This window comes from Haliotis rubra, unplaced genomic scaffold (genome assembly GCF_003918875.1).
Source record: "Haliotis rubra isolate DU_JTF1 unplaced genomic scaffold, ASM391887v1 Scf415, whole genome shotgun sequence".
NCBI lineage: Eukaryota > Metazoa > Mollusca > Gastropoda > Lepetellida > Haliotidae > Haliotis > Haliotis rubra.
The window spans coordinates 404,621-429,022 of NW_025767097.1; the positions used below are offsets into that span (position 1 = coordinate 404,621).

General features: G+C 40.4%; 1 protein-coding gene across 1 annotated transcript; it reads right to left on the reverse strand.

Moving 5' to 3' along the window:
- Positions 1 to 1,539: 1,539 nt before the first annotated feature.
- On the reverse strand, positions 1,540 to 11,785 carry LOC124288311 (MYG1 exonuclease-like). The gene is made up of 8 exons (XM_046724822.1): positions 11,699 to 11,785; positions 10,971 to 11,147; positions 10,203 to 10,298; positions 9,277 to 9,507; positions 8,599 to 8,677; positions 8,118 to 8,240; positions 2,337 to 2,518; positions 1,540 to 1,754 (listed from the first exon to the last, which is right to left on the reverse strand). Exons 1-8 carry the CDS (start codon positions 11,764 to 11,766, stop codon positions 1,586 to 1,588), a joined length of 1,125 nt encoding a protein of 374 aa, XP_046580778.1. The 5' UTR covers positions 11,767 to 11,785; the 3' UTR covers positions 1,540 to 1,585.
- Positions 11,786 to 24,402: the final 12,617 nt, after the last annotated feature.

Here is a 24,402-nt window from a genome sequence, read left to right on the forward strand (position 1 = left end):
CGATGCTCATGCTGTTGATCACTGGATTGTCTGGTCCAGACCGCCGCCACATAGCTGGAATATTGCCGAGTGTGGCGTAAAACCCAACTCTCACGCTTCTCACTGGAAACGAGCATGGTGCATTTAGGTCTGTTTCTATCTTGGACTGTGACAAGGCCATGTCTCCTCACTGGAAACGAGCATGGTGCATTTAAGGTCTGTTTCTATCCAGGACTGTCACAAGGACACAAGCATGATATACAGTACAACCAGAAATTATTGAGAATTTAAAGACTGTAATTTTTAAAAAAAAATTCACTCATAACTCGCGTATTAAATGTGAATATTAGCAGAACATTACTCCAGATTCAAAGACAGGTGAACAGTATTTTGTCAAGTCACCATGGGCAGCAATGCAGGCTTCAATGCGGCGGGGCATACTACTGATCAAAGAAGTTAGAAAGTCGTGGTCCATGCTGTCCCAATATCGGACCACCTCTTCTTTCATTTCAGCAATATTTGTCAGATTTTTTTTATTGACACTTTCCTTCATAAGCCCCCAAAACATTTTCTATAGGATTTAGGTCAGGGCTATAGCTTGGCCAATCTAATAATGTCATATTTTGGGTCCGAAACCAGGCCTGTGAATGTTGTGAACGATGGTTTGGGTCGTTGTCCTGCTGGAAAATCCAAAATTTTCCATAGAACATGTGAGCAGATGGAAGTAAATGTCCCTCGAGAATATCTGTGTACCGCTCACTGTTCATATTCCCTTCAAATACACAGAGGGGCGTTGCCCCTAACACAGATATGCCACCCCACGCGTTAAATTTCGGACTGTACTTTGGGCGCTGATACAAAGGTTTTTCAGTTTGTTTGGTCCCGAATTTCAGTGTATTAGGAAACAGCCACACAGAGCTTTCATCTGAGGAAATCACATTGTCCCAGTTAAAATTTCTATGCTGTAAGCACCAGTTCAACCTTCGCTCCTTTTGTTCAGGTTTCATGATCGGTGATGGAATTCCTCGACTCTTCTGCCAACCCATTGCATACAGCTCAGTTCTAATTGTCTCCTTACAGACAGCCACAATTTTTCAAAACACTATAAACAGTGGACAAAGGGATGCCTGTTCTACTTGAAATCACTTTAGCTGATCTGATGTCCTTGTTATAATACTCTAAAATCAACTTCCTCTTCTCTAAATCATCAATACTGAGGATCACTGAAAATGTCGTCTGCTAGCAAGTAAACAAAGGGGGATAACTCTTCACAAACTAATGAAAAAGAATTAACGGAGTTGTCTATCTTAAATGTAACCAAGCACTTGATAGCTGGTCAAGGTTGTTTATACTAGAAATCCAATTAAACATATTCTTAAAATTCTCAATAATTTCTGGTCATACTATACCTAAGGCCATGTCTCCTCACTGGAAACGAGCATGGTGCATTTGAGTCTGTTTCTGCCCAGGATATGGCTTTACCTCAATTATTTCAATAAATTCTGCATATTCGAAATCTCCCAAATGTTTACGGAATACAAATAACAAAAGGACACAGAATTTTATAAGGATGATGTATATAGTGATAATGAGAGATGATCCTTCATCAGCTGCTAGGCTGTTTGAGACAACGCCGAGCCATCTCCAGGACGCCATCGTATGTCTTGTTGCCGCCAATGAAGCCACCAGCGTGGACAAAGATACAGCCAGGAATTCCTGACTTCTTCGTCAATTCCTCATCCCTCACTCCCCTCCATTCCTCCAAGATGGACAGTCTGCAATGACCAGAAGATAAAAGGTTTATCAGTTCGAATAAGATAAACATGTTTCCCCTATAAACATTCAGAAAGTATTTTATTGTTGACATCTGGCATGGTGCTTAGATAAAGTGTCAGCATACTATATTCAGAATAATGTTTCTGGCTCCACTAACAGAAACTACTCTGCACAGTGAATTGTGGCATCTTCAGCATGAAGATGGTTGCAAGTACGAAGTCATGCCTTAAGCCAAGAGGATAGCCAAATAGCCTGTGACATGTAACAGTTGTAAGTCTTTAGGCAATCATTTCCTGTATTTCAATTTGAGTATGTTACTTTTTAAACAATAACCATGGTATTTCAAAACATTAATAATGCATTCATGATATTGACTACACCTTCTGTTACTTTCATCTGGCTCTCTGCATAATATGATACTGACTCCATCATTGAGAGCCTTTGGAGACATACTGAGCAAGTATTGGTGGTCTCAAGAACCTTTATCAGAATGGGATCAATGTCTGTCTATTAAAGATACATGAAAAGATCAGATATAGGACACTACAGAAAGGGTGGTGTTCAACTTTTCTAAGACAAACCTGTTCTCAAAGGATCCAACTCTGACCGGTACACACTGAATCCTCCATGCACCGTTCTGGTCTGTGTACAGGATGTATTTGATTGGTGGGCTCACGCCAAGCTCCGCCTCGAGTGAAAACAGATGATCTTTCCATGGGGCACCGCCCTCCTTCATGCAGATTATTTCCCCTGATTCATCAACCTACACAATACAATACAGTGTCAAAGTTACTGCTTCCAAAGAAAGGTTACACAGTTTCAAGAGTGAGTGAGTGAGTTTAATTTTACGCCGCACTCAGCAATATTCCAGCTGTATGGCGGCGGTCTGTAAATAATGGAGTCTGGACCAGACAATCCAGTGATCAACAGCATCAGCATAGATCTGCGCAACTGGGAACCGATGACATGTGACAACCAAGTCAGCGAGCCTGATCACCCGATTCCGTTAGTCGCCTCTTACGACAAGCATAGTCACCTCTTGTGGCAAGCATGGGTTGCTGAAGACCTATTTCTCCCCGGATCTTCATGGGTCCATAGTTTGAAGAACCCCAATTGTAATGATATTGAATGGGTTCAGGTACTGACCATAATCCACAGGATAACTTTTGGTCAGGTGATGAGCAGATAAGGCTCAAACAACTACCTTTGGTCACAGTGAATTATTACACTAGGAAATAATCGACCAGACTTAAAACATAAGGGACCAAAGGTACTATATAAATTGTATGCTTCTCTCGAGGGTAATATTTATCTTACCGCAATGTTAAATGTACAAAATATCATTTTATTTTATTTTGGAGATAGCTACTGACTGTATGACATGTATGTAATTTTTCAAGTAAAATTGATCGTTTTATACTTAGATCCTGACTCATGATCTTTTGCTTATCTCCCTTTCCTTTTCAAATGGTAGTGGAACACTTGAATCCCTTGAAGTTCCCGAGGCGGACGTATAAATACACTCACCCACGAGTTACCTCCCTTTTGCCCTTTTCCCGCGCAAAGAGTCATGTGACCAGCCTTACTTGTCACTCTCTCCTGATGTTCTGCCCATGCACTTGGATCTGCTGTGAAATCCAAAGTGACTTCAGCAGGGAGGTTGGGAGGGACCTGTCACGAGTCAGGATAAGTATATCAATTTTACTTGAAAAATTACATATTTTTTCTTATCCTGACTCATGATCTTTTGCTTATAGAATCCGACAGATTGGTGGTGGGTCAATCCACTTTGTGGATTCATCAGCTGTCCATAGATACGTCCTGTATCCCCCCCCATGGGAACTGCGAAACGGCATTTCCATGATCCTATTCTTCCAACTTCCGTTATAACTCGGGGGGACCACTTTCTTGTCTTACTTCAGTCTCAGACAAGTTGAATCATGTTGATTCATGTGGCTACAGATAAACTTGTATCTTCTTATTACTAGATATCTTATAACAACCCATAGATTATGATAAGATCTTTATCATAAATGATTTGCAACCCCTTCACGTACAGGTAAGATCTTTACCCGTACAGGATCTTTAATCACTCATGCTAACCTGTCCTAGACTGTGCGCATGGACTTTCAAACTAATACTTTTTCCTTAGTAAAAGTTATCAACAAGTCAACGTGATAAAGGGTGAGATTTTCAAACTCAGCGCGCCTTTGAGGAACCGTTAGTTGCTGTGCTACAACGAGAGGCCCAAATTGGTGAATGCCTGAGACGTCTTCAGTGGCTATGTCTCGGAGATAGTGGTTGGCAAACACTGTGTCCGACTTCCAAAAGCAGCTCTCCATAATTGCTGGTATAGAGCAATTTCCGTGCAGAGCCAGTGTTGACGCCAGTGCTCTGACTTCATGTAGGTTGGAAGCTCTTGGGAGGTTCTAATCCTGCTGCTTTATAGGCACTCAATATGACGGCTCTCATCCAGAACGATATCGTCGTTCTTCAGACTTCTGCTGAAGTCTCTGTTGATAATGGGATGAACAGGCGCTTGAATTTTCTCTCCTTGTCTCAGTCTTTTGAAGATATATCTTCAGGGCTCTGACCGGACACAAGGATAAGTCTTCTATATCCTCTGGGCCGAGGATTGTAGATAGCGCTGGTATGTGGAACTGTCTATCTGGCTGACCAGGTAGTTGGTTCTTGGCAATGAAGTCCCATCTAAGTCCTAGATGAACTGCAGCATGTTGCCCCTTGTCGAATCTGGTTCGACCATAGTCCAGCGCATGTATCTCTGATATTCGAGCTGCCGTGGCTAGCGCAAGCAGGAACAGAGTCTTCTGTGTCAGCAGCTCGAAGGTAGTCTGGTCTAGAGGTTCGTAGGCATCACTGGTATGGCTCGACCAATGTCAGTTGTAGCGCCTGTGACTGTTTGATCTTGAACAGTACTTCCGGTAATAATATCGGGTGTGGAAACGTGTAAGCGTTTAGTCCTTCCCAAGATATGCTCAGTGCATCTGTTGCCAAGGCTTGAGGATCTGGAACCGGTGAGACAAACGTCTGTAGTTGTTTGTTGAACCTCGTGGCAAACAGGTCTATGCAAGAGGATCCTATTTCCCTTATGATGAGCCGGAACGCTTCTGGATGGAGCATCCATTCCATAGGTGATTGGTGTAGTGGTCGGGATAGAGCGTCTTCAGGTACGTTCTTGGCTCCGGGTATGTGACACGCCTTTATCCAGATGTTTGCTTCCTCCGTGATGCGGAACAACTGGAATGTGAGCTGTAGCAGGCTTGGACACCTTGTGGATCCTTGCTGATTTATGGAGAATGCCACTGTAGAGTTGTCCGTGTGGACCATCAGTATTTTGTTGTTCAGTGAGCTCGACCATAGTTGTAAGGCGTTGATCACGACTTTCATCTCCAGCAGATTGATGTGAAGATGCTGCTCTATTTTGGACCACCTTCCTGATGCAACTTGATTGTTGAGATGCGCACCCCAGCCTTGTATCGAAGCGTCTACATAAAGCTGTGAGTTGAAGGCCGGCTCTTGTAAATAGGTCCCTCCGCAAACGTTCGACCAGTGCGTCCAACATAGTAGATACCTCTTGAGGTTGTCTGGCAGCAAGATAGGGTCGACGCTGTCTAGATGTTTTGTCAGGAACCGTTGCAGCGGTCTTAGTTGTAACCTTCCTGTCCAAGTCAAGTCCTGCACCGAGGTTAGTAGACCGAGTAGAACTTGCCATGATCGTAGTGTTAACGGAGAGATGACTGCTGGTGGAATCATGGCTTGTATCTTGACCCAACAATCTGCTGGGACGACAATACGATTCTGTGTTGTGATAAACCTTATCCCCAGAAATTGCAGATCTTGTTTTGGTTCCAACTCTGACTTCATAAGGTTCACCAGCCATCCTAGTTGAGTGAGCAACTTGATCGTGAAGTTCAGCTGTAGTCTGAGTTGACTGGCATCTTGGTGAACCTGAATTCCGTCGTCCAAGTAGAAGGCATTGCGTAGACCTCGATGATGTAGATATGCGACTATAGGCTTGGTTATTCGTGTGAATAGCCATGGAGCAGAAGATATTCCAAACGGTAGGACATTCCATTGGAAGTGCTGCCCTCTGAATAGGAATCGTAGATACTTTCTTGATTCTGGATGTATGGGGATGTGTAGATATGCATCCTGTAGGTCTATGCTGGCCATGTAATCTGCTGGACGGATGAGTAGTCTGAGTTGAGGTAGGTGGATCATTCTGAACCTCTCTGGTTTCAGTAGATAGTCTTTGTTGAATTTGCGCATGTTGTAAATCAGTCTGAACTTCTCCTTGGAGTTCTTCTTGGGTACTAGAAAAATTGGGGAGTAGAAGCCTGGAGTGAGATGATGCTGATCTATTATCTCTACCGCCTCCTTCATAAGTAGTGAGTTGATGGCTTCTTGTAGTTTGTCTGCCTGTTCCTCTGCATAGTCGAAGACCATTGGGCTGAAGGTTAGCGGAGGCATGGCCTTGAGTTGTACTCTGTATCCTTCTCTTAGTACTTGGGAGACGTAGTCGTCCTCTAGTATTCCCCAACTTTTCCAGTACCTTTGTAGACGTCCACCCACTGTCGACGGTTTTACAGGAACGGCTGGGGATGGAAGACTCCAGTCGTTCCGAACCTTGATATCAACGTCTAGTTCCTCTGGATCCTCTGGAAGTGCGGCTTCTCCCTGAGATTCCTCTGTAATTTCCGCTTGGGGGAAAAGGGAGAGAGTGACAAGTAAGGCTGGACACATGACTGTTTGTGCGGGAAAAGGGCAAAAGGGAGGTAACTCGTGGGTGAGTGTATTTTTACGTCCGTTCGGGAACTTCAAGGGATTCAAGTGTTCCACTACCATTAGAAAAGGAAAGGGAGATAAGCAAAAGATCATGAGTCAGGATAAGAAAAAATTAAAAAGATGGCGTCTGCCTCTCAACTGGATTTTTATAACCAGTAAAACATATTCTGACAAGCTTAAACCTGCTATGTTTAATTTGAGTGTCAAAACGATTCAAAGTATAAAATAGTTTAAACAAGTGTTTGCCACTGATATGGCAATGTCCCCTGCCGCTAAAGAATGGAATATTTATAACATATTTACTACTTTTTATTTTTTGGACACATACAAGATGACTGAAATGACTGGTGTCTGCAAAATCACCCAATGTATTCTGTCGACATAATTGAAGACATTGGGTGCAATGTTTTATGAGATATCATGTTTAAATAAGTTTGAAAAGTGGTCAAAGTGTCGTGGTGACCTTGAAGATAAGGCCAAGGTCACCAAAATCAACTGGTGTCTGCATAATATCCCAATGTAGGCTATGACCATATTTGAAGACATTGGGTACAACAGTCCATAAGATTTTGCATTAACAAGAGTTTGAATCTTGGTCAAATTGTCAAGGTGACCTTGAAGATAAGGTCAAGGTCACCCAAATCAACTGGTGTCTGTGTAATCCCCCAATGTAGGCTGTCACCAAATTTGAAGATACATTGTATTGGATACAACAGTGCATGAGATATCACGTTAACAAGAGTTTGAAAAGTGGTTAAAGTGTTGTGGTGACCTTGAAGATAAACTCAAGGTCACCTAAATAGACTGGTGTCTGGGTAACTTCCCCAATGTAGGCTGTCAGCAAATTTGAAGACATTGGGCACAACAGTTCACGAGATACCGCATTAACAAGAGTTTGATAAGTGGTCAAAGTGTCGTGGTGACCTTGAAGATAAGGTCAAGGTCACCCAAATTGACTGGTGTCTGGGTAATCCCTAGGCTGTCAGCAAATTTGAAGACATTAAGTGCAACAGTTCATGAGATATTTCGTTAACAAGAATACATATGTACGGACGCCGCTGAATACATAGTCCTGCGTTTTGCGTGCGGTGGGGTACAATAAAGCAGTGATAGTCGGTAAAATATATGTGTACATAGTGAACTCTAAACCAGCTAATTGAACGTTTTTCGAACTCCGGACACTGCATGTGTCATATTATGACGTCATACGATTGTTAGCATTACAGCTTCTCTGGCGGAGAGTGTGGCGGTTACCGTGGCAGCGGGTAATATTTTTTCCAGTTGTCACCCTCCTGGGAGTGGTCACACGGAAACTTGTTAAAGGGTCATTGAACAATGAAATTAAAGTATTTTACATGAAGGTAAGATAAAGAGAGTGTTTCGGGGGTATATTTTGTTGACAAGTCACAAATCTTGTCATCGACAAACTGAAGTAGTGAATATACTTGAATTGCAGAGACTTCACTTCATACTTTTCAATCCTTCTAAATGGTATAAATTTGACAGCATCAAGTTATGGGGTGTATGGGCTACTGTGGCTGTTCTGGTGCACATACTTCCTTCCTCTGTTTGATGGCGGTCTGTACCAGATCTCTCGCTGGCAGCCATGCCTGTTTGAAATACATCACACGGTCCATGAACTCTGCACCAACCATCTCCATGGCCTTGCGGAACTGGGCCTGGAAGAATCATACACAGTGCATCAGGAGTGAGTGAGTGAGTAAGGTGAATTTTAATACCCATCTTTATTTAAAATATGTCAGCTCAATGTGGGAGAAAAAGAACAGGGACGCAGGTAAAGCACTCGAGTACAGCTGTAATGATCTTAAGGTTCGAAACTGCAATCAGCAGATCCTTGCATGTCTAAGGGACATAACCCTGCTCAGGAACAAACAGCTCTAATGGACAAAACATCCATTGCTTTTGTACCTGCATATCAACAAGTTTCAGAGGCATCTTGGACATCAGCAGAGACATTTGCAAGAGATGGATGTTTTGCGTATAAGTATTCACATACAGTTCCTAGGACAATCTTACATCAATGTCCACATCTGTTTGGTTCCAGTGAGGATTGAGATTCCCAACTCTGCTGCTTAGAGTTGTTGTGATTCGGTATCTGAAAACCAACATGCACAGGATAACATACACTTGTCACAATTTTTCTTATTTGAGGGCACTTACAATGATTTCTTACAAACTGGTCTAAAATCTAGTCAGGTCACATTAATTGTAGTGAAACACTTAATACAGTGAATATGGTAATTACTCTTAATCATTCACGCCTGTTCTACATGCTCAATAGTGATGGGATTGGTTGAGGTTTCACAAATGATTATGAGAAGCAAGTGGTTGTAATCTGACCAAAGACAACAGCCCATAAGCAAACTCATCCGCTTCACTTGTTTTAATTCAACTTTGACAATCTCAGCTGCTTTGGTTATTTGAACAAGTCCATGAATATATCAGGCATACCTTCTCTCAAAATTAGGTTCATTAACTGTTAATTTAATTGATCCATTATCTTACCAATTGACGACTAAGGTCCAGTGTTTGGTCAGTCTGCACTCTGCACTATGATGCAAGTCCATTTAATGAACATATTATCAAACAAACGGTGCAGTTATACTGATGCATGACCATAACCATTATGGTAGGCGGGCAAACACTGCTTAAAACTTTTGTTCAGAATTGATTATTACGTGACTTATATCATACTTTTGGACACCATCAGTCTGGTCAATGCCATTGTCGATAGCATCGATCTCCTCCACAAAGTTCTCATACACTTTGTCGTAGATGATGTTGGTGACGGGGTCATCGCGAGGCAGCTCTAGGATCTGTGTGAGCAGCTCGCCGCCAAAGTGTAAATACACAAGGCCAGCGCTGCTCAGTTTAGTCTCTCTTGTCTTGTCAGGGCAGAGAGACTTCATGTTCTCGGTGAAGGTCCTGTAACCATGGTGATATGTAGAGAATACAAACAGTACTACCACAAACATGAACACATTTATTGGAGCTTCCGTTTCAATTCTGGGAAAAGAAAGACTAAGAACAGTGTGTGAATGAATATTGTTTTATGTCAACAAAATCAGAAAGGTGTTCGTTCATCAGAATATAGGAGGCAGAAAAGTCTGACATAATGCAGGTTTTGCATGTAAACCACTTTGGTGAAAAACATGTTTGTTGCCAGCAAACTGAATAAAGGCTAGCTGACAACTGAATCCATAATCACATGTATCTGCTTTCCAAAATGACACCCTAGGCAAGTCACCCGCCCAAGCCCCTGTTTAGTGAATGTTATCTGAAACTGTCCAGTAGGTATACAACACCAAAGTGATGCTGGCTGAAGACATGTACCACCTTTGTGAAGCCCATGAACAGGGGTTGGGTGCAGACAAACCTTAAAACAAGATGGAGCGAACCAGAATTCGAACCACACTCCTGGTATTTCGAAGAGATGATCGGTATGAAGCTGATATGTATGTCTGCATGTTGGCCTGTCTGTATGTTAATTTAGTATTTTGCAGGTGTATGGCTGAAACAAAACCTGTTTATGTAAATATGGTCTAAACCAAGATGTTTTTCACTAATATATCAGGTCTAAACCAAGATGTTTTTCACTAATATATCACAACTATTGTTACCTCTGGTGGTGGTCAAATCTGTTTTTGGCTGGGTCAAACACTCCCCCGACATCAACCACAATATCACATGTGTCGAGTACAGCAGCATCACGTGTCCTGGGGAAATAGAGTGAGTGAGTGAGTGAGTGAATGTTCAGTCACCTACATCAATAAGTCAGCGTCAAACAAGGATTAGTGTCGTGAACTGGAGAGAGTGAGTGAGTTTAGTTTTACGCCACACTCAGCAATATTCCCGCTATATGGCAGCGTCTGTAAATAATCAAGTCTGGACCAGACATTCCAGTGATCAACAGCATGAGCATTGATCTATGCAATCAGGATACGATAACATGTGTCAACCAAGTCAGCGAGCCTGACCACCCGATCCCGTTAGTCGCCTCTTAAGACAAGCATGGGTTGGTGAAGATCCATTCTAGCCCTGATCTTCACTCCTGACCCTTGTCATTGAGGGGTATGTGATGATGGGTAGAAGCCAAAAGAGAGTGAGTGAGTTTAGTTTTACACCGCACTCAGCAATATTCCCGCTATATGGCGGCGGTCTGTAAATAATCGAGTCTGGACCAGACAATCCAGTGATTGACAGCATGAGCATCAATCTACGGAATTAGGATACGATGACATGTGTCAACCAAGTCAGAGAGCCTGACCACCCAATCCCGTTAGTCGCCTCCTACGACAAGCATGGGTTGCTGAATACCAATTGTATCACTGAGGGTCCTCTGGACACCAAGTTAAATCCCTGATGTATCACAAGGACAATATTCTCACCTGACAATTTCAGCGTCTTTATACTGGGGTAGCTGCTTCAGCATGAAGCATGCCAACACTTCATCGCAGTGGAATGTGCCATTATGAGTCCCTATCTTCATCATGCAGGGCCGCTTGCAAGCAGGTTCCTCGCTCATATGTCGGATTGCTGGGACTTGGCAAAATGTCAGAGACTGTCTACAAAACAGGGTAAATTGAGTCAGTCTCATCAGAGACCATATATTTGATTATATGGTCTCTGGTCTCATCCATATCAAATCTCATTTTTGGTATCTCTGTACAAACATTGATAATAGGAAGCATCTGATTTGAATGAGACAGAAAATGATGAAAATGTACACACTGTGTACTTATACAAGAAACATTGTTGCCAACATGCTGCCTATAAGTTTAAATATGTTTTGATACACCTTTCTCATAAATCATTTCCTTAAGAATGACATTTCAACCTGGAGGTGTCACCATTAGTCTAGTAATACAGGGTTTTACCATTCTCTCGTGACATCAATATGTACCAATCGATCAATACCAGTATCCACACAACTGATATTCACTGACGTGACACGAACATGCATCTATCTTATCCTTTTGGTGTAATGTCACAGCTATCGCCGGATTCGTTACAATATTATATGCTTCAACACTGTCAAAATATCATCCATTGATGTTTGTCTAATATGTATTAATGGGACATTGGGTATTCTCCACAAAAGACTGGTTATTCTAACCTCTTAGGTCCAAAAATCGCTCTCGTAAATCCACGTGCAAATTCAAACACTTGCAACTTCCGAAACATTGATGGAGTTAGAGTTATCTGCCCTTGACTGTCGTCGCGTTTTGCTATTACCGTACAACACCTAAAAGTGATAGTCACCCGTTGTTATGTCAAGTGCAAACAAATCCTAAATCACATGTTTCGACAGTTATTTGACCGAATCGACATACTACTAACTTTATCGATTCCTCTTTGCAAGGTATATGTTCTTGTATATCTCGCTTGATTGGCCATTTTGTACACAATGAATACGAATACCGTATCGCTTCTTCGCGTGGTGATTTCAGCCCTGCTGTACACAACGTTCAGCTACAATATGTTTAAATATGACGGTCATTGTTTAGCAGACTTTATTCTCACCTTAGGTGGGGCGAAATGGGGTTTAAGATTAAAATAACAGTGCTTCATATAAAGTTCTGAGATTAAATAATGCTCCTTTTAATACAACTTCAAAAAGACATGTCCTGGACTAAGAGTCGTAATTCACATTTTGCTCGTGATTGTGCATGTTCGGCTTGCTGAAATTCAACATCTACACTCATTGGGTGTGCTGCAAACGGGAATGCAATGGCAGAGACAGTTTAATATTCTTCGAAAATATTATATCTTTCATAGGCGGATCCAGAGAGGGTGCGCAAACGTGCTAGCAAATGCTTGTGTTACTCAGCGTCGTCAGTTGCGGGATTGAAGTGTAATATGGTGTCGGGTAGTGTCACAACTCAGGGGAGAACACAACTCATCATTGTTAATGACTAACTGAATGGTGGACACTACCGTGACGGGTACTGTCCGCGAAAACCTTCCACTTGCTTTTTGAAACAACAATTTCTTTATTTCTCCTTCAACCACCCAGCGGTGGTACAAGCGTACAAAAGCATCGGATTACTTAAAAAATGACAAGATGGGGCACAGTTAGCATTAAAGTGTGATAGTATATTATTAATAAACATCGATAGCTTTTTCAGTTCTTCTGTTTTCTTTGTACACATTAATTGCTTGAATGTAACCAGATTTTTCCATTAAGGTATTGCGAAGGAATATACTTTAAATAGTTAATATCATTAAAGTCACTACTTCTCAGTAAATAATGAAGTTCATCAGCTATTGCGGGGAGTCGCATAACTTACATGTTCTATTTTATCTGGTTATTCCCTCCCAGCGGCCGGTCTCAATGGGTAGAAGGTGGTTAGTTGTTCTCAATTTCAGGACTGGGATATAAACATTGGTTGGAAGAAAAAAGTAACGTTCAAATGTTGAAGAGTTACAACATTAAACTGCCGTGCAGAAATGTCAGTCGTTTCTCCAAATCTCTCCCCAACACGTCTGCGTAGGTGGAATGACGCCTACGACAGGATAAAAAACAGTTGTTGACATTTGGAAAAACGTCACACGGATGGTTTTCAATCACTAGACGCCTTCAATACACCACGACTGCCTCGCCTATATCAACAGATGGGGGTCACATCCAGAATTGACACCGTTAATTACACAACACCTCATTTTGAAATGATGGTTTTTATACTGTCACGTGGAAAAACGTAATTGATAATATGTTCTTTGATATTGTCAGAACGGAGCACACAAACATCACAGAAATGCTACTTAAGAGTTTATACCGACAATATTGTAAAGAACATTTTCATTATGATAATGAAGACTTTTAGTGTATATATGACCATTAGAATTATCACGAACGGTCTGTTACGTAACATGGAAACGTGCTGACATCGATCAATTCCTTTTCATAACTTTCACTATGGCTCGGAAATTTTCTGAAGTGATGATTATAATTCTATGGCCACTGATTACTGACGATGCTTGTCCCTGATGTAGGGAGCCACTTTATCGAACTTACCACAACGATGGAACTATAAATGGAAGACTCCAAAGTCCACGTGGTTCTATGTTGTGGTTGACATTGAGGTCAGAATGTTTGAAACGTCGTTGACCTCAACGTCAATGAAAAGTGCGCATTGTTTGCCACCTGTGAGTTTTGAAGCACCGTAAAATATGGAGCGTCATTGACAGGTTTGTGTTTGTTTGTGGATAAATATTCCATATATCTGAGTGAGTGAGTTTAGTTTTACGCCGCCTTTAGCAATATTCCAGCAACATCACGGCGGGGACACCAGAAATGGGTTTCACACATTGTACCATGTGGGGAATCGAACCCGGGTCTTCATGAGCCAATACTTTAACCACCACAGGGGCGTGCCACGCTTAGAAACAGCGTCAGAAAGACATATAGGTATATAGACCCTACCCTAGTACTATATAAAAGGACTCCTTTTACATAGTACTAGGGTAGGGTCTATATACCTATATGCCTTTCTTACGCTGTTTCTAAGCTCCTTTTATATAGTACTAGGGTAGGGTCTATATACCTATATGTCTTTCTGACGCTGTTTCTAAGCTCCTTTTATATAGTACTAGGGTAGGGTCTATATATATATATACCTATATGTCTTTCTGACGCTGTTTCTAAGCGTGACACGCCCCTGTGTTAACCACTAGGCTACCCCATCGTTCCTCCATATATCTGACGGCAGTCTGTAAATAATCGAGCCTGGACCAAACAATCCAGTGACAGCCATTATGAGCATCTATCAATGATGCCATGCATTAACCACGACAGTGAGCCTGTTCCACCTATCCCGCCATCCTCCTCTAACCCGGCCATGTGCTGACATTATGTCCAACGTGACTGGAGGTGTGATGATTCTATGTCAGACCCAGGTGGTTCATATTGCTGACTACGGCGTTTAGCAACAAACAAACAAACACTAGGTTCATGAAATCACCCTTTAATTGAGCTCTTCTGAACCGAAATCCACGTTTGCTACCATCTATCTTTGAGCCATTAGATGATTGAGTGAATTTAGTTTAACGCCGCACAAAGCAATATTCCAGCTATATGGCGGCGGTCTGAAAATAATCGAATCCCCCACAGACAGTCCAGTGAACAACAGCATGAACATGGATCTACGCAGTTGGAATATGATGACATGTGTCAACCAAGTCAGCGAGCCTGACCACCCGATCCCGTTAGTCGCCTCTTACGACAAGCATGGGTTACTGAAGACCAATTCTATCCCGGATCTTCACGGGTCTTCAGATAGTGATTTCATTTGTGACATGCAGCTATATCCGTATGTTACTTAGTGAAGGGCCTTTGCAGAAGTTCTTTAAATGCAACGATTCTATTTCTATTTCGATTTACCCCGTATATTTTGATGTTCAGGGAGTCAATTCTCCCACAGGGAGCACCGGATTCTGGCTTCACACACAGAAAACACAACAGGAGCCCCGAAAATTCCGAGTTGATTTTGCAACTAAATGCACTCGATTGAACATAACCATAGTTACAGAATGTGCCTGTGGTGTCAGTCCAGATATCATGACCTTATAAGGACTTCCATTATAGATTGATCTTTCCTTTTACCGTTATCTTCAGAGATTACAACGTCATTGTGACTTGCACGTGCCCTCCGTGGCTCCGTGCTTACAGAGAAGACCGGAAGTGACCATCCCAGTCAGTAGGTCCTGTGAGAGCAGCAATAGGAGTAATGGAACTATTGTATTAGACTCACGGTCACTATGGGAAACCCTTTAATGCACGGTAAATAGGTTATCTTGCGACTGTGGTTTTGGATGGTAAATAGCCTGTTTTATAAATAAACACCATGTATTTACTTCACCTTGGCGAGGTAGGTACCGTTTACGTCTAGTGACCGTCCCGAAACTCACATGACTACTATTACTGTTGTCATGGAACGTAATACTTGAATCATATCGTCGAAAAAGGTTTGGTCATCTCACGAAACGGAAAACAAACGATTTCATGAAATGAGCGCATTAATATGTTACGTCACTAGGTCAATACTAGGGTTATACAGTTCCAGCTGAATGTGTGTGAAGCTTATTCCTGGTGTCCCTCGCCGTGATATTGCTGGAATATAGCTAAAAGCAGCATAAAACCCAACTCACTCACTCACTCCAATTGATAGTTGTTTCAAGGTATCAACGGTGTCTTAGATTATTATGTTCAATAGGCTATATGGTATGACAGTATGCTTCAGTCAATAGGCTATATGGTATGACAGTATGCTTCAGTCAATAGACTATATAGTATGATCAATAGGGTACATGGTATGACAGTTTGCCTCAGTCAATATGCTATATGGTATGACAGTATGTTTCAGTCAATATGCTATATGGTATGACAGTATGCTTCAGTCAATAGGCTATATGATATGACAGTATGCTTCAGTCAATAGGCTATATAGTATGATCAATAGGGTATATGGTATGACAGTTTGCCTCATTCAATATGCTATATGGTATGACAGTATGTTTCAGTCAATAGGCCATATGGTATGACAGTATGCTTCAGTCAATAGGCTATATAGTATGATCAATAGGCTATATGGTATGACAGTTTGCCTCAATCAATATGCTATATGGCATGACAGTATGCTTCAGTCAATAGGCTATATGGTATGACAGTATGCTTCAGTCAATAGGCTATATAGTATGATCAATAGGGTATATGGTATGACAGTTTGCCTCAGTCAATATGCTATATGGTATGACAGTATGCTTCAGTCAATAGGCTATATGGTATGACAGTATGCTTCAGTCAATAGGCTATATGATATGAAAGTATGCTTCAGTCAATAGGCTATATAGTATGATCAATAGGGTATATGGTATGACAGTTTGCCTCAGTCAATATGCTATATGGTATGACAGTATGTTTCAGTCAATATGCTATATGGTATGACAGTATGTTTCAGTCAATAGGCTGTATGGTATGACAGTATGCTTCAGTCAATATGCTATATGGTATGACAGTATGCTTCAGCCAATAGGCTATATGGTATGACAGTATGCTTCAGTGCACGATCGGCAATTTGGACTCCATGGACAAACAATGTCTGCAAACGGTACTGTACCTACCCAACAGAATTTCATCCGCGTGTTTGTCCATAAATGACCGTTCTATTGTATCTTGTCGAGACCCCTACCCATTCTATAACATTTCGAAGGGTGTTTAACGGGTTCTTCTCTGTCCACTCTCCGAAGACGGAGTGTCCACGATACTAGAAACAGGCCATTTGTTTATTCTGACCTCAGAAATTTGACCGACACCCTATTGGGAAAGCTTGTCATTTTCTTGCATGATAAGGGCACGAAATCAGGAATGACAGACCGGGTGTTTAGCATGTACGCGCATGCTCCTCGATAGGGCCAGCCCTGTACTAACTGACCCCGGGTCCATGTACATTGTCATGGTGATAACGTATCACACATCATATTCCCGGAATTCTCTCTTGCCTAATTTGGTAAACGGATTTACTGTGTCTTGAGGGTATCAGTTGCCGTGCCACTATGTATCCTGTTTCTTGTGATATTAATAACTGAGTTGACTAAATGTCGAGTATACCATATCAGTCACACGTCATGTCTTAAACTGACTTCATTTTCTAAATCATGAATTTATTATAAAGCCATTGAGTTATTTATATAAAGGTATTAATATTTGGTCGGGAGAGTTAAAAATTGTAGAAAATAAAACGCGAGAAAAGTAATAATCTGCATGTGGGTCTGAAGTACATTGCAGGCCTTGAGTGTGTGATCCAGACAACACGCTACATCTAACACCATGATCCACCCGCTCTTATGGTACGTCAGTTACTCACGCACCTTGCAGTTCTGTTGTAAAGTGTGATAAACCACACTCACTCACTCACAATGCTACGGTGTGTGGAGCTTATCATAAGACGCGAAAATGCGGTAAATGATAATCTCCAGCTGTATATATCACGATGGTAAATGTTATTTTCAGGATACAATCTATTTGTAGATGCTTGATTGGCATTTTAGAAGATGATATTTGATGAACATAGAGATTTTTCTGGGTTACATCTTCTTTTTATTCTTTTTTAGAATAAAAAGAAGATGTAACCCAGAAAAATCTCTATGTTAATCTATTTGTAGTTGTCGAGGTGAACAGGATTTCACTGCACATATCCCGGTGTCAGGGGTTTTCGACGATGTAAGACAAAAACGTATTTTTTATCTGTAATATCATTTAAAGTTTGTATTTTACTAACCTTGAGTGATAAAGGATATATTCATCTATTTCACACAAAAATATCAAGTGTTTCCTACAAAAATAGCGTTATGACATCGTATCGACGAAACTGTTGCCGCTCGTAACATCTGATATTTTGTATGGGTTTTCGACGATGAGCCATACTTTTTGCTCCGCACTGCGAGGAAGTGTTGTGATCACGTGGCTTCCTATTTATAATGTCATAATTTCTTCACTCTTGCTTGACAACGGTACAAGAATCTGTATCGAAACGTCGCACTCACGAAATAAAGAAGTTGTTATCCATAAAAACTTGTTCCATATTATATTTATATATTGCCTGTCACCTGAATTTTCGCTTGCTATGTTTTGTTATAAAGGGAACTGATTTTGCACCGTAAGTGGTAATAAGGATCTCGGGTAAATAATATTGATGTTTGTTTGCTTTTTATATAACTTTACTTCCCGATTTCCATTGTCAATAAAACTTCTCACGACAGCGACTGGGCACCCGCCCTATCAGTGAAACCCGATATAGCGCGTGCAATGCAATCGTCGAAATCACCAGAACGTCGAATTCACCTCGTGTTGGGATACATGGCGTGTAATAGTGTGTAATATGAATGAAAGAAACATAATCTTATCTATTATATACTTGACTGCTTGATACGGGTACAAATATCCGTGGGATTGGTGCAGAGAAGCTTTACACGGGTGTAAACAGCGATTATTGTAGCCTCAGCTAGATTTAGATAAGCCTATCCTTAAGAAGTGTAATGTTCATAGTCTAATCTCCTGACATGCTCTCTATGTCACCACGTACTCCCTCCTGTCTTAATATGAATGTAGTTGCATTTGGTTGCATAGGGTTCCCGCCATGTCATGTAACACAAAATCACATTGCCACACATTTCACAAACTGTCACGCAAATATCTGATAGTCACATACATATATTTCACCCCTTCTTGTGTATGTACAACACAGACAGACAGACAGACAGACAGACAGATGATTTTATCATGAGGCCAACAGCACATCAACATTCATAATAGTAAAGAGTCCGGGGCGCCTGGACATTGATTCACATATGAACTGTATGTGATGGTACTTTTGTACAATACACAGCTAAACGTACTAGTATATTAGCTGATTTTGAATTCAGAAGAGTTACAAACTTGTGATAGTTGGGGTTGGTGTAGTAATAACAAGGTACATATTTTTTTCCGTAGATCGTTGTACAATGGACATTCTAATAATACATGATATTCATTTTCTAATTTATTAAAGCAATGTGGACACATGGCAATTGCGATATCTGCACTTTTCGATCTTCTGTATAATTGTATGTTAAAACTAGCAATACCACATCGAAATTTGGTCAGTGCTCTACGCAAATGAGCAGAGGGCAAGACTTGTAGGTAAGTTTCCGGCATTATGTCAAGTTTATAGGTTGAATATGGTGGTAAATATTTGGAAGCAGTCACGGTAGCAGACCACTCTTGATAATAAATATCTTTACATCTTTGTTTGAATATACACATGAACAATTCTTTATTACCTACGTCTTGGTTCAACCAGGCATAAGACAAGCCATGCTGGAACAATAACTCTCGCACTGCTGAGGTCCAATTAATATCTCCAGAATCATCTAAACGTTTTAACATGAGATACGCTCGTTTCGAAATACGAGAATCAGGCTGTCTGAGCAACCGTATCCAGTATGATATTACTCTAGCTTTGTAATTTACATAGAGTGGATATCGTCCACACTCAGCTAAAATAGCTTTTGTGGGTGAGCGGTAACCAATTCGTAAGACAAATTTACAAAAATTTGAATGTACCTTTTCAATGTTGTATCGATACACTATCCCTCAGATTTCTGCCCCGTATAATAGGATAGGTTGGATTTTTCCATCGAAAGTTTTAAAAGCGATGTCTGGAAGCACTGATTTATAGGTACAGATAAATTTCTTGATTGCATACAGAGCCTTCTCGGCTTGCTTGGATAAAACATCACAAGCTTTAGAGAACATATTTCTACACGACAAAGTTAATCCCAAATATTTGTAATAATTGACAGTTTCAAGTTTCTCGTTACCAATGTACCACTTTTCATGTTTTGATACTTTGCCATCTTTTTTAAACACTACGACTTTGGTCTTGTCGGTGTTTATAGAGAGTCCCCACTTCTTACCATACCTTTCCAGAAGGTAAATTTTCTTTTGTAAATTTATAACACTGTCCCCAAATATTGCAACATCATCGACAAACAGGAGAATGGAGAGTGTGTTGACAGCCTCGTTAATAAATGCACCACTGTAATCGCTGTTCACAATATCTTTAACGAGCTCATCAATATATAGAATGAATAGAATAAAATGCAACCTTGACGGACTCCTGTCGTAGAGTTAAATACCTCGGTCATTGTTTGCTTACTACACCGAACAGCAGACTTAACGTTTTTGTACATATTACGAAGCAAGGTGTTTATTTTACCATGTAGGCCATTATTTAGGAGAACCGAAAGCAGTTTACTTCTATCCACTGTATCAAAAGCTTTCTTTGAAATCGATGAAGATACAATAAAATTTGCCGCGTTTCTTTCTGATATATTTATGTATTATGGAATTGAGAATGAATATTTGGTCGGTTGTGCTATAATCTTCCCTAAATCCCGCCTGTGATTCAGACATCAGTTCCTGCGTGGTGACCCACATTTTAATGCGGGACTCTAGAATGGACATGAACACTTTACTAAGAATATCAAGAAGGGCAATCCCCCTGTAGTTATTGGGATCATTCCTGTTTCCAGTCTTAAATAAGGCCACAATCAAACCCATATGCCATGAATCTGGAAGGTTCCCAGAGTTCAATATGTCGTTGAAGAATCGTTTATAAAATGGCAATAATTAAGAACATGACTCTTTAAGAGCTTCCGCGGGATGTACAACACAGATATCAAACACATATATCTCTCACTCCTTCTCATCCATGTACAACACAGATATCACACACATATATCTCTCACTCCTTCTTGTGTATGTACAACACAGATATAACACACATGTATCTCTCACTCCTTCTTGTGTATGTACAACACAGATATCGCACACATATATCTCTCACTCCTTCTTGTGTATGTACAACACAGATATCACACACATATATCTCTCACTCCTTCTTGTGTATGTACAACACAGATATCACACACATATATCTCTCACTCCTTCTTGTGTATGTACAACACAGATATCACACACATATATCTCTCACTCCTTCTTGTGTATGTACAACACAGATATCACACACATATATCTCTCACTCCTTCTCATCCATGTACAACACAGATATCACACATATATTTCTCACTCCTTTTTGTGTATGTACAACACAGATATCACACACATATATCTCTCACTCCTTCTCATCCATGTACAACACAGATATCACACACATATATCTCTCACTCCTTCTCATCCATGTACAACACAGATATCACACACATATATCTCTCACTCCTTCTTGTGTATGTACAACACAGATATAACACACATATATCTCTCACTCCTTCTTCTGTATGTACAACACAGATATCGCACACATATATCTCTCACTCCTTCTTGTGTATGTACAACACAGATATCACACACATATATCTCTCACTCCTTCTTGTGTATGTACAACACAGATATCACACACATATATCTCTCACTCCTTCTTGTGTATGTACAACACAGATATCACACACATATATCTCTCACTCCTTCTTGTGTATGTACAACACAGATATCACACATATATTTCACCCTTTCTTGTGTATGTACAACACAGATGTCACATACATATATCTCTCACTCCTTCTCATCCATGTACAACACAGATATCACACACATATATCTCTCACTCCTTCTCATCCATGTACAACACAGATATCACACACATATATCTCTCACTCCTTCTTGTGTATGTACAACACAGATATCGCACACATATATCTCTCACTCCTTCTTGTGTATGTACAACACAGATATCGCACACATATATCTCTCACTCCTTCTTGTGTATGTACAACACAGATATCACACACATATATCTCTCACTCCTTCTTATGTATGTACAACACAGATGTCACATACATATATCTCTCACTCCTTCTCATCCATGTACAACACAGATATCACACACATATATCTCTCACTCCTTCTCATCCATGTACAACACAGATATCACACACACATATATCTCTCACTCCTTCTTGTGTATGTACAACACAGATATCGCACACATATATCTCTCACTCCTTCTTGTGTATGTACAACACAGATATCGCACACATATATCTCTCACTCCTTCTTGTGTATGTACAACACAGATATCGCACACATATATATCTCTCATTCCTTCTCATCCATGTACAACACAGATATCACACACATATATATCTCACACCTTCTTCTTGTGTATGTACAACACAGATATCACACACACATATATCTCTCACTCCTTCTCATCCATGTACAACACAGATATCACACACATATATCTCTCACTCCTTCTCATCCATGTACAACACAGATATAACACACATGTATCTCTCACTCCTTCTTGTGTATGTACAACACAGATATCGCACACATATATCTCTCACTCCTTCTTGTGTATGTACAACACAGATATCACACACATATATCTCTCACTCCTTCTTGTGTATGTACAACACAGATATCACACACATATATCTCTCACTCCTTCTTGTGTATGTACAACACAGATATCACACACATATATCTCTCACTCCTTCTCATCCATGTACAACACAGATATCACACATATATTTCACCCCTTCTTGTGTATGTACAACACAGATATCGCACACATATATCTCTCACTCCTTCTCATTCATGTACAACACAGATATCACACATATATTTCACCCCTTCTTGTGTATGTACAACACAGATATCGCACACATATATCTCTCACTCCTTCTTGTGTATGTACAACACAGATATAACACACATATATCTCTCACTCCTTCTTGTGTATGTACAACACAGATATCACACACATATATCTCTCACTCCTTCTTCATCCATGTACAACACAGATATCACACACATATATCTCTCACTCCTTCTCATGTATGTACAACACAGATATCACACACATATATCTCTCTCTCTCCTTCTTCTGTGTATGTACAACACAGATATCACACACATATATCTCTCACTCCTTCTTGTGTATGTACAACACAGATATCACACACATATATCTCTCACTCCTTCTTGTGTATGTACAACACAGATATCGCACACATATATCTCTCACTCCTTCTTGTGTATGTACAACACAGATATCACACACATATATCTCTACTCCCCTCTTGTGTATGTACAACACAGATATCACAACATATATATCTCACTCCTTCTTGTGTATGTACAACACAGATATCACACACATATATCTCTCACTCCTTCTTGTGTATGTACAACACAGATATCGCACACATATATCTCTCACTCCTTCTTGTGTATGTACAACACAGATATCGCACACATATATCTCTCACTCCTTCTTGTGTATGTACAACACAGATATCACACACATATATCTCTCATTCCTTCTTGTGTATGTACAACACAGATATCACACACATATATCTCTCACTCCTTCTTGTGTATGTACAACACAGATATCACACACATATATCTCTCACTCCTTCTCATCCATGTACAACACAGATATCACACACATATATCTCTCACTCCTTCTTGTGTATGTACAACACAGATATCACACACATGTATCTCTCACTCCTTCTTGTGTATGTACAACACAGATATCGCACACATATATCTCTCACTCCTTCTTGTGTATGTACAACACAGATATCACACACATATATCTCTCACTCCTTCTTGTGTATGTACAACACAGATATCACACACATATATCTCTCACTCCTTCTTGTGTATGTACAACACAGATATCACACACATATATCTCTCACTCCTTCTAATTCATGTACAACACACAGATATCACACATATATATTTCTCCTTCTTCTTGTGTATGTACAACACAGATATCACACACATATATCTCTCACTCTTCTTCTTGTGTATGTACAACACAGATATCGCACATATATCTCTCACTCCTTCTTGTGTATGTACAACACAGATATCACACACACATATATCTCTCACTTCTTCTTGTGTATGTACAACACAGATATCACACACATATATCTCTCACCTTCTTGTGTATGTACAACACAGATATCACACACATATATCTCTCACTCCTTCTTGTGTATGTACAACACAGATATCACACACATATATCTCTCATTCTTCTTGTGTATGTACAACACAGATATCACACACATATATCTCACACACTCCTTCTTGTGTATGTACAACACAGATATCGCACACATATATCTCTCACTCCTTCTTGTGTATGTACAACACAGATATCACACACATATATCTCTCACTCCTTCTTGTGTATGTACAACACAGATATCACACACATATATATCTCACTC

Coding starts and splice junctions, on each gene's coding strand:
- LOC124288311 (XM_046724822.1), bottom strand. CDS start 11,766: ATGTTTCGGAAGTTGCAAGTGTTTGAATTTGCACGTGGATTTACGAGA. Junction 8,678..9,276: donor CAGACTGATGGTGTCCAAAA/GTATGATATAAG, acceptor GTTGGTTTTCAG/ATACCGAATCACAACAACTC. Junction 2,519..8,117: donor CCATCAAACAGAGGAAGGAA/GTATGTGCACCA, acceptor TGTATTGTGTAG/GTTGATGAATCAGGGGAAAT.